Raw genomic sequence first — 12,161 nt, forward strand, 5'->3', positions numbered from 1 at the left:
TAAAGAGAGGGAAGAATTAAATTTTGGGTTGTAATATTGATAGTGGCTTTGTCTTCCATATAAAAGATGACAGACAGGCTTAGCTCAGATGGTTTAGGTTAGTATAGCTTCTCTAGAATAGACTGTTATAGTCTGCTTTGACTAGAATATTGACTTCAAATCTTGTGGTTCTTTGAGACCCTTTGGAGTTCTGTAAAAGTTTTTATAATACTAAGCCATTATTTGCCATTTTTACTTTGTTGACATTTGCACTAATGGTGCAAAGCAGTATTTCTGTAACTTCATTGTAAATAAATGTAGTGTCAGCAAACTGTACTAGATTTCACCACTACCATATAGTTGTAAAGAAAAAAGAAAAAAAGAAAAAACAGTTTCAATTAAGAAAGTCTTTGGAGCAGTGAAAATTATTAGTTTTATTAATTTACAATCCTTGAGTGCATGTCTTTTATTTTTATTTTTCGCAGCACTGATTTTTCTTTGCTGTGTGTGGGCTTTCTCTAGTTGTGGAGAGCAGGGGCTACTGGCAAGTTGTGGTGCATGGACTTCTCATTGCAGTAGAGCTTCTGTTGCAGCGCGTAGAGCTCTAGGAGCCTGGGCTTCAGTATTTGAGGCACGGGGCTTCAGTAGTTGTGCTGTGGGGCTTCAGTAGTTGTGGTGCTGGGGGCTTCAGTAGTTGGGGCACACAGGGTGTCAGTAGTTGTGGTGCAGGGACTTAGGTGCCCCGCAGCAACTAAGGTCCTATGGGATCTTTCCAGACCAGGGATGGAACCTGTGTCCCCTGCATTGGCAGGATTCTTAACCACTGGACCGCCAAGGAAGTTCAAGCATATGTCTTTTCAATTTTTAGTGTGATAAAATGGAAAACTCATAATGCTACATCCCTAAGTACACTGTCTTGAAAAGCAGTTGTGTGGTTATTTGAGTTGGAGCTGAACTGGCCGCTTCTTTTATGGCACACTATCTTACTATAAAGAGTGACTAACAGACAAACTGTGGTTGGTCAAACTTGAGTATTTGATAGAAATTTTTTTGGGGAAAAGAACAAAGTGAGCCCCTTAGCAACTGACAGTGTTTGGTGCTTTCAAGCAGAATTTGAGCATTCAAATAAATATTAGAATTTTGGAAACCTTGTTATCTGCACTATAAGTTTGAGAGCTTTCTAAATACTTAAATGCCTTTTCCAACGACTATTTTTTTTTTTTTCTGGGCAGAGATTTCTTGTGGCACTATTAAACTGTTTAGCATTTTTTCAAAATGTAACAGCTATTTGGATGAAACATTACATACTGTAAGCTTCATATACTATATGCTATACTCATTACAGACTGTGTATAGTTTAAGAGAGATTTTTGCAGCTTGTTCCCAAAGAAAAAAATCATTTGTGGAGAATTCGTCTCATGCTCCAAGATAAAGTGTCATGCTTATATTTAAATTCCTAATATATTTAAAATAATACCTCTAATGTTAATAATTCAGACTTTTTCTTGGGCTAAGAAAAAATGTTAGTTGATAGGCATCTCCAAAAATGTCAGGTCAATGTTTAAATAAACCATTTATTTGAAATGCTAGCCAATCCGTAAACTACAATATATTCTTCACACATGCAATTATAATAGCTAGAATTAGCAACAAACATGACATCTAACTAAAACAAAACAAAAATTAAAACGTTCATGCTGAACTCTAAAACATAACTGTGGTCAGCAAGAAAACATGTATAATATGCACATGCGGTGCTTTGCATTTCTTGAAAAAAATCTACCAAACCCAGAGTCAGTTCAGTTTTTTGAAAGCAGTGCCACTTTTCCTTCATAGTTACACTTACTACCTGAAGGGATTTATGACACCCATGTTACATTGGTGGTGGTTGTTGAAGGTTCCTGAAACTACCCTCAGATTCAGTGATTTTTCTAGGGGGACCAACAGAACTTGGCAAAGCCGTTGCACTCATTGTAGCAGTTTCGTATAGCAAAAGGACACAGATTACAATCAGCTAAGAAAGAAAGTGCATAGGTCAGAATCCAGGAGAGACTAATTGCAAGCTTCTGGTTGTCTTTGCACAGTGGAGTCACAGTTCTTAATTCTCCTGGTAACAGTGTGGGGCAATATGTATGAAGGATTGCTGATCAGGAAAGCTCACCTGAGCCTTGGTGTTTAAAATTCTTATTGAGGTTTAGTCATGTAGGCCTTATGCCCCCTTGTGGCTGACCTTTTTTTTTACTCCATCAGTTTGACTTCAGAGGAGAAGGAAGTTCTCCACTGCAAATAATATTAGTGTAAACGATCTGGCATGGTCCAAGGTTCTCAATAAACAGACAGTCTTAACTAGACAGGATTTTCAGGTGTGTTGAGGTTATCTCCTAGGAGCGAGGCAAAGAAGAGATAGGCAGTTTAAACAACCCAGGCCAACTGTGTAGTTGTCGCACAAAGAAAGTGATATTTTGCAATTATAAAATAAAACATGTTAACATTTGGAAGATCTTCATAACTCAGTGAACCAATATTGCCAAGTGGCTAGTTCATGATGCTACAAAATGTACATGAATGAATGGTATACCAGGGGATTTTAATAGCAGTGTATGGAACATTTCTGGGTGTGGCAAGAGTCTACATTTTAACTTTTAAGTAGCTACATTGAATAGCCATTTTCATAACTTATGAACCAAAACAATGGACAACTGATTGAATTCAGAAACAGATATGAGGATCCAGCTCTCTTAAGTTAGCTATTAAAGAGTATATGCAAATGTAAAATAATGCTACTCTTTTCACTGAATATTCTTTTGGAAATTGTCTTACATAAGGAATATGTTTTTTATATTGATGATAGTAACTATTATGCTCTCATTTCAAATATTTGCTATTGATTTAAAATTTTCTGTTTTAATTTCTGTTAATATTTATAGAAAGAACTTACATAAACACATTTCTTGGGGGTCAAGTAAGTTTTTAAATATGTCAGAGGACCTGGAGACCAAAAAACTGTTCTAGAGGTAATAGAAGGGCGAGATGAACAGCTAAATTAAGGGAAGAGTAGGAAGATCCCAGCTATCTGGGATCTCAGATAGCTGCAGTAGGGATTTAAATGTTCTCATGAATCTTCAGTTCCATCCTGTCACCTTCATTCTTTCTTATTACAGACTGGCTCTAACAAGTAGTGGAAAACCTAGCAAGCATAATGAACAAAGATTCTTTCTTGCATCTGGTAGCTTTTACCTTCAGAAGAAGACTGATTCTCACTTTCAGTGTGAAAAACCCTGCTTGTACCCTGTACCATGGCATGACCAGTATTGACTGGGCTTCATTCTTCAAAGAAAACTCCTCAGGAGCTATACTGTTGTAAGTGGGGGAGAAACAGTAGCCAGAGGGTGGTGTGAATGTTGAGTGATTTTACTGAATGGGATGGGTGCCGAGTATCAGCGTCTTTGAGTGTCAGCAATGTGTATAGAGTGCCAGTATTGTGGGAGTTCAGAGCAGCAGAGGTTGGGGTATTCAGGTGAGAAAACTAATATCTCTGCTCAGTTACTTTACTAGGAAAATGGATATAACCACAAGGCATCATATACTAGATGATTTTTAGATGAAACCATCACATGGGGCAGAATGGTCTTTAGGAAATGCCATTGAGGAGGTGGAATTTGGGCTCTGCCAGGAGGCATGGTGTTCCCTGGAGGGAAGAGTGATAAAAGATCACCTCTAGAATGGAGGTGGGAGGACAGTGCAGGTTGAGGAAATAGCTTGAATGGGAGAATGCAAGGCGTTCACCATGTGAATTCCAGTCAGGGATTATGACTTGAAAATTTCAGTGTAGGCAGGAATTTTTGACAATTTTGTTTCTCTTAGCCTCCCACCTGTCAGTGCCTACTATTGTGCCAAGTGCTAGAGTAGAGAACTGTGAAGATTACTAAAATGTCCCAATATCCTCAAGTACTTTTCAAATCTAATGGAGGAAATAGATATGAAAATGACTATATTGTTGTTGTTCAGTGGCTAAGTTGTGTCCAGCTGTCTGCAACCCCATGGACTGCAGCATGCCAGGCTTCCCTGTTCTTCCCTATCTCCAATATTTTGCTCAAGCTCATGTTCATTGAGTTGTTGATGCCATCCAATCAACCATCTCATCCTCTGTTGCCCACATCTCCTCTTGCCCTCAAGAATTTCCCAGCATCAGGGTCTTTTCCAATGAGTTAGCTCTTCTCATCAGGTGGCCAGAGTATCGGAGCTTTCAGCATCAGTCCTTCTGTTGAATATTCAGTATTGATTTCCTTTAGGATTGAATATTTGATCTCCTTGCTGTCCAGGGGACTCCCAGGAGTTTTCTCTAGCACCACAATTTGAAAGCATCAATTCTTCAGTGCTCAGCCTTCTTTATGGTCCACTCTCACATCTGTACATGACTACCTGAAAAACCATAGCTTTGACTATACAGACCTTTGTTGGCAAAGTGATGTCTCTAATATTTAATACACCATCTCTGACTCTGTGACCCCATGAACTGTAGCCCACCAGACTCCTCTGTTCATGGGGATTCTCCAGGCAAGAATACTGGAGTGGGTTGCCATGCCCTCCTTGGGATCTTCCCAACCCAGGGATTGAACCCAGGTCTCCCACACTAAAGGTGGATTCTTTTATCATTTGAGCCACCAGGGAAACCCAAGAATACTGGAGTGGGTAGCCTATCCCTTCTCCAGGGGAACTTTCCGACCCAGGAATCAAACCAAGATCTTCAGTATTGTAGGCAGATTGTTTACCAGCTGAACTACCAGGGAAGCCTGACCTTTGTCGGCAAAGTGACGTCTCTGATTTTTAATTCACTGTCGAGGTTTGTTATAGCTTTTCTTCCAAAGAGCAAGCGTCTTTTTAATTTCATGACTGTAGTCACCATCTACAGTGATTTTGAAGTCCAAGAAAAGAAAGTCTGTCACTGTTTCCATTGTTTCCCTAATTGCCATGAAGTGATGGGACCAGAAGGCACGACCTTCATTTTTGTAATGTTGAGTTTCAAGCCAGCTTTTTCACTCTCCTCTTTGACTCTCATCAAGAGATTCTTTAGTGCCTCTTCACTTTCTGCCATTAGGATGGTATCATCTTCATATCTGAGATTGTTGATATTTCTCTTGACAATCTTGATTCCAGCTTGTGCTTCACATAGCCCAGCATTTTGCATGATGTACTCTGCATAGAAGTTAAATAATCTGGGTGACAATATACAGCCTTGATGTACTCCTTTCCCAATTTGAAATCACTCCATTTTTCCATGTCTGGTTCTAACTGATGCTTCTTGACCTGCATACAGATTGATCAGGAGGCAGGTAAGGTGGACTGGTATTCCTATCTCTTGGAAAAATTTCTACAGTTTGTTGTGATCCACACAATCAAAGGCTTTAGCATAGTCAGTGAAGCAGAAGTACGTGTTTTTCTAGAATTCCTTTGCTATCTCTGTGATCTAACGAATGTTGTCAGTTTGATCTCTGGTTCCTCTGCCTTTTCTAAATCCAGTTTGTACATCTGGAAGTTCTTGGTTCGTGTACTGTTGAAGCCTAGATTGAATGATTTTTAGCATTAGCCTTGTTAGCATGTGAAATGAGTACAATCATATGGTAGTTTAAACTTTCTTTGCCATTTCCCTTCTTTGGGCTTGAAATGAAAACTGACCTTTTCTAGTCCTGTGGTCATTGCTGAATTTTCCAAATTTGCTGACATATTGAGTGCAGCACTTTAGCAGAAGCATCTTTTAGGATTTTTAAATAGTCCAGTTGGAATTCCATCACCTCCACTAGCTTTGTCTGTGGTCCTAAGGCCCGCTTGACTTCACACTCTGCAATGTCTGGCTCTAGATGAGTGACCACACCATCGTGTGTAACTATATTATAAGATGACAAAATATCAAAAAAATCATATAAGAAATAAGCTGGAGCATGATAGAAGATTAATTATGACCAGAGGTTCAAGGAGATGGCATTTGTGATAGGCATATGATGAATGGCATGAATTTCTGAAGACAGTAAGGGCATTTCAAATGAAAGGAAGAGCATGATCAAAATGATAGAGGCTTGAAAGTATGCATTTGATGTGTTTAGGAAGTGACAAATGGTCTTGTGAAGAGTGGGAAAGAATTTAATCCTTTACTGAAAGGATTGAATTCTTCACTGAATGTCATATCAATAGTTTGGATTTTATTCTATTAGCAATGGGACCATTTCAGTTTTTTGAGACGCAGTTCAGGCATAGATGTTTGGGGAAGTGTTGCTACAGATAAAGGAAATAGAAGAGCAGGAATTACTACAGGACATGATAAGGAAGGATATTGACAGTGGGAAAGGAAAAGATTAGATAAATAAAAGGAATTTGGGATTGTCCAGGCTTTTTCACCAATTGGATATGAGATAAACAGAGGACTAAGAGCTACTGATGAGAAGTTTCCACTAGGTTGAACAATGTGTACTTTTTTTTAACCTTAAAAATACAGCAACATATAGTTTTAGTTAATAATTTGGGAGAGTAGATTGATGTGTAACATAAGTCAAGATGAGAACCAGGGGAGAAGGAGAAAGGATGTGGGAAGTACTATGGTGAGGTCATTTTTTGATGTGCTGAATTTGACTTATCAGTTGGGATATCCAGGTTGAAAGGTCCAGCAGTTGGAAATGCAGGTTGTCAATTGTGGTTGGCTGTAGAGTTAGGAATGATTTCTGTTGAAAAATACTGTGTAACACCAGGTGAACCTGATGGTTCTATGGCCTAGATCATATACACTCTTCATATTTTGGAGATGCCAAAGAAAATCCTTTTGAATATTATACCTGTTGTTAAGTGCGCTATATTGGGAATTAGGCAGAATGAAATTATTTAAAATAGAGAGTTTTATATTAATATTAAAATTGATGTATTGTTAAAAAAGGGACATTTTAATTTTCATAGTTACTGTGTTTATAAATAAGTACAAAATTGTTTGGCAGCTCTTATTAATCTAAGGGGCAAAAGCTTTCTTTTTAATAAATGTGTGTTTAAAGAAGTAGCTATCTTCTATGGTTTTCAGAGACTGTCTCAATCTGAAATTATTACAGAGTACAGTTTGTCTCCTGGTTGAATGCTGATTTGAGAGAAGGTTAAACAGCTGTTGGTGTTATTATGTTTTATGTACTTAAACAAGAAGGAGCAGTTTCAGAACAATAGTCTTTTTTTCCATTGTTTTTATCTAATAGTAATCAAGCAAATTAAATACTTCCTTGCAATTATGGGTATTTGTCTTGCCTAAGAATCAACATTGATATGAAATTGAATATACTTCAGGTAAAAATAAAATTGAATATACCAGGTAAAAATAATTTTTAGAAAATGAATATACAGGCTGATCCTTTGGTTTCTATTAAGTGAAGTGAAGTGAAGTGACTCAGTCGTGTCCGACTCTTTGCGACCCCGTGAACTGGGGCTCACCAGGCTCCTCCGTCCTTGGGATTCTCCAGGCAAGAATACTGGAGTGGGTTGCCATTTCCTTCTCCAGGGGAGCTTCCCGACCCAGGGATCAAACCCAGGTCTCCCACATTGCAGGCAGACGCTTTAACCTCTGAGCCACCAGGGAAGCCTATAATAGCCTTCTATTAGTGGAAGTTCAAAAATTTAGTCAAATTTTTCTGTGACTTCTTAGGTAATTTGTTACACAATCTACTTATAATTTTATTAGCTTTTAGAAAACGTGCAAGACACATGTTCAAATCTATCAAAGCAGGAAATAGAGGAAATGGAAAGCAACTCCAGTGATGTTGGAGATGCAGTTCGCAAGTTGGCAGAAGTGTTATGGCAAGAGAAATTGGAAGGAATCAGTTTTGCTTTTGAAGTTTTGAGTCTAAATGCTTGGAAAGATGCTGTTGCCATTAACAGTATAGAGGAGTAAAGCAGAAGGGGTGTGTGGATGTATGTGTTTGCTTAAGCATAGCTGCTGACCTATAGTCACCTTAGGGCTTCCCAGGTGATGCAATGGTAAAGAATCCATCTGCCAGTGCAGGAGACACAAGAGACATGAGTTTGATCCTTGGGTCAGGAAGATCCCCTGGAGTAGAAAATGGCAACCCACTCTAGGGTTGCCTGGAAAATTCCATAGACAGAGGAGCCTGGTGGGCTATAGTCAAGAGGGTCGCAAAGAGTCAAACACGATTGAGTGCATGCACGTGTGCCCATACACGCAGAATCACCTTAAGTTGGAACTTCTTAGAAGGTACTTGGTAACACAGAAGCTTAACAGGAAAGTCAGCCTTAGAAGAATCTGGGAATCATCACAGAAGTTATACTTTGAGCTGAAGAGATTCAGATATTTCCATGAGTGAGAATAGAGAAATAGAAATTTCTGAGGAAATAAAGACCAAAAACCCATAGAAAATAAAAATGTAGGATGACCTTTGGCTCAGTTGCATTATCTTTTCATCTCCTTAAAAAAATGTTAAATAGGAAGCATATTTTGAAAAAGCATAGGGAGGAAAACTGTCTAAAACAGTGCCTAAACATGGTAGGTGCTTAAATTTTTGTTGAATGAATAAAGGTAATTGTTTGGGATATAAGGGACGTATGTGCTGTGCTTTGTTATTCAGTCGTGTCCGACTCTTTGTGACCTTATGGACTGTAGCCCTCCAGGCTCCTCTGTCCATGGGGAATTCCCCAGGCAGGAATACTGAAGTGGGTTGCCATACCCTCCTCCAGGGGATCTTCCCACAGGGATCGAACCCAGGTCTCCCCACATTGCAGGCGGATTCTTTACATTCTGAGCCACCAGGGAAGCCCAAGAATACTTGAGTAAGTAGCCTCTCCCTTCTCCAGGGGATCTTCCTGACCCAGGAATCCAGCCAGGGTCTCCTGCATTGCAGCGGGATTCTTTACCAGCTGAGCTACCAGGGAAGCCCTATAGGGGACATTATAGGAGAGAGTAATGGACTTGCAGTGGAGAACTTTGAGTGACGTATTCTGATATCCTCAGCCCAGGCGATTATTGCTGAGAGCAGATGAGTGGATAGATCTGGGAATATTTTGACCTTTAAAAATGTTCCTTGAGATCCTCTTTGAGGTACCGAGAAAGTTCAACAAGTGAGGTCTGAAGTCTATTCTAATTCAGGAGGTTATATTCTTTCCATATTATCTGATAAGAGTTAGACTTGCAAAGTATATTTTGAAAGTTTAAAATATTTTCATGTTCCCATATCTGTATATAAGCTTTTTTTGGCCTTTGCTTGCCTTTACATTTTCCCTCTGCCTGTGACATCTTTCTCCCATTCTCAGTCCTTTGCTTTCTCTGAATTAGTTGCTCCTTACCTTGTAGGTTTCCATTTAGCCATCAGTTTTTTTCAGAAGGTGCACACTAAAATGCTAAAACTGAAGTTTTCCATTTGCCCCCACATTCTAGTACTTGCTGTATCAGATTACCATTGCCTGTTTTGTCTGTATTCTCCTCGAGATCAGAAACCATAAAGTTACACATAGTGGTGTTCTGTGGTGTTAACTTGTTTTTCTACCATGTAGCACAATGCTTGGTGCATATTTGTTGGCCATGGACTAAAGACCATGCCAGACTAAAGTTTGCTTTTAAACTTCAGACTTGGTATTTTAAAGATGTATCTTAAAATACAGGTGAAGAAATGTTGCAATTACAGTAGGTAGCCATTGAATCACCATACCCTCCAAAGTTTTAGATCGAACATTGTGAAAATTTTTTTTAAGTATTTTTAAGAAGAAAAACTGCCCTTCAAGATAGTTTACAACTGTGTTACAGTAATGCATTCATTGGACCAGATGGTCACTAATCTCATTTTGTTGCCCCTATTTCGTGTTCTTAGTTACTGGCATGAACTATAATTGTTGAAGTTCTAAGGAAAACTAGACTGTAAAATATGGTAGTTTTCTGATAAATGAAATTCCACAGATATAATAGCTGGAAGATGTGAGGTAGGAACTGTTAGTCTCCTGCCAGTAAGTATTATGCTTTTCCTTTTTCTTTTTTTTGTTACTTTAAAAAAATCTCTTTAACATGTTTGATTAGTGTACAGCATTTTTGGAAATGGTGTGGCTCTCTCTACCTTTCATTATCTGTTTTTTGAGGTGATCGGAGTTCGGTTAGTGAGAACGAGACTATCTTGGTTGAGTGCACTTCACTGTAAATTTTTGATTGCATAAGCATCATGTTATTTGGTCCTACCTTTAGTAGGATTGGAGAAGGCAATGGTACCCCACTCCAGTACTCTTGCCTGGAAAATCCCATGGACGGAGGAGCCTGGTAGGCTGCAGTCCATGGGGTCGCTAAGAGTCGGGCACGACTGAGCGACTTCACTTTCTTTCACTTTAGGAGGATCAGTCTGTCAGTAAACTGAATTTGTGAATATATAATAGTGCTGTTTCCTTAAAAATACTTCTCCAGAACCTAAACCTCTAGGTCCAAAACCCTGTAAATATGTCCCCTGTGTCAAAAGGAAATAGAGCTAATTTAATATGAGATATACAACTAGCTGCATAGACACACACATACTGCTTACTTGCCTGAACATACAAGTATACTCAAGAGGTCAAACATACACATGAATATTAATTTTACTGTAGATGGTCTAAGGATACTACACCTCTTAGACTTAGTCTAGTGATTGTTCAAGTGAATTACTAGTGACCAGATTTTAGTCTGTCTGCATAGTGATATGGGGCAAAAAAAGACTGAATAAAATCATTTACTGTAAGGTATCTTTACTTTCCCCTTTAAAAAGTCCATTTATTTTTGTTAACCACCAGCTTACACTGTACAACTGTAAGAAATGTGTTTGTTAAGAGGAAATGGAAGTTGCAGGAGGTTTATAGTAGTTTTAGCATATGTTTTTAGTTTATGTCTTACCAGTCTGAAATAACCAATTTAATAACCAATTTCAGAAAGGACAGCATGTGTGAGAAAATCTGATTAACACATTTTGAGAGTTACGGAAAAACTTGAGTTCGTGGTATGACCAGGCACACAGCGTTCCAGGTGATTGAGGTGACAAAGGTGTTGGCAGTTAGATTTTTGCATATGCTTCTCTCTGAGAACTTTGGTGCCTGTCAGTGGCATAACTAGGAGGTATAATAGCGTAGTGGAAAGTAAAAGTGACCTGCTGGGAGCTTCAGTGTAGTTTCCTTTTTAGACGAAGGATGTTTGTTGATAGTGCTATTTTAATTGTTTTCTACTATAGTAGACAGTTTCCATTTAGTATTGCCCGGTTAGTTTAATAGTTTGAGTTAAGTGTCTGTCTATATTCACACCAGGTTGCTTTCTTATGGTACAGATTTCTTTATTATTCTACCTGATTAGCCGCTCCAAAATCCCTTAAACATACTGCACCAGTGTAAAACATGCGTTTATAAAAACATTTATGTGATTCTTGATTTAGAAATAAGATGATCCTATAGCTTGGGCAACTTGTCTTTTCTAGTTAACTTATTTAATATGTTTCATCTCGGATGTTTTATCTTAGATACAGTGATTGTGTAGTGTCTACTAGTCTGCTTGTAAGATTTCTTAACAAAAAAATGGCAAAACTAGCTGAGAAAAATATATTTACTTCTTACATTTCCTGCTGTTTCTTTTTCAAATCTCCCTTAAAAGAGAGACAGAACACGAGAGAGGTATAACTTACTTTTAACTAGGAGAACATTAGATATTTTACTATTAAAGTATTAGGCAAATTTAAGTCACAGTATCTCAAATGCATATTGTCCTTAATATCCCTCCAAAAAATATATCCACGTTGGGGTGGAATGAGGCTATTTGAAGGCTTCTAGAAGTCTAGGATTGCCAGGAGGAATGAGAGTATTCCAGTGTCAATTAATATGTGTGATCTGTAAAGTTCAAAGAGATGTTTTGGGAAAAGAAATTTCCTCTTAAAATCAGTATTTTAGTAGAAACAAAGATTGGTATTTCCTGTCCTCTTCCCAAAATTAGATGGAAAGTAAACAAGACTGGAAGATAGGAAGATAACTGAGGCTTAGGTGATCCACAAATTAAGCAGTCAGTTAGTATAAAATTTGAGATTTTCATTGATGACGTTGATTTAGTCTTGTAGTCTGTGTACACTGTTTATGTGTATCAAATTTTGTATGTATTTATAATAATACTGTGCAACCTTCTGTGAAGTTAGTTATTATGTGCCTACACAGCGTGT

The 12,161-nt window shown here is 38.3% G+C and overlaps 1 protein-coding gene across 3 annotated transcripts in view; it reads left to right on the forward strand.

Annotated features, from left to right (window-relative positions):
- RASA1 (RAS p21 protein activator 1) overlaps positions 1–12,161 on the forward strand; it is a 109,147-nt gene that overhangs the window by 34,330 nt on the left and 62,656 nt on the right. The window contains exon 2 of one of the 3 annotated variants that reach the window (XM_060415989.1): positions 3,141–3,339. The exons of the other annotated variants lie outside the window; for them this stretch is intronic. Coding sequence (XP_060271972.1) covers positions 3,179–3,339 — 161 coding nt within the window. The 5' untranslated portion in view covers positions 3,141–3,178. The remainder of the gene's footprint in view (positions 1–3,140; positions 3,340–12,161) is intronic. 3 annotated transcript variants of the gene reach the window in all.

This window comes from Ovis aries, chromosome 5 (genome assembly GCF_016772045.2).
Source record: "Ovis aries strain OAR_USU_Benz2616 breed Rambouillet chromosome 5, ARS-UI_Ramb_v3.0, whole genome shotgun sequence".
Taxonomy (NCBI): domain Eukaryota; kingdom Metazoa; phylum Chordata; class Mammalia; order Artiodactyla; family Bovidae; genus Ovis; species Ovis aries.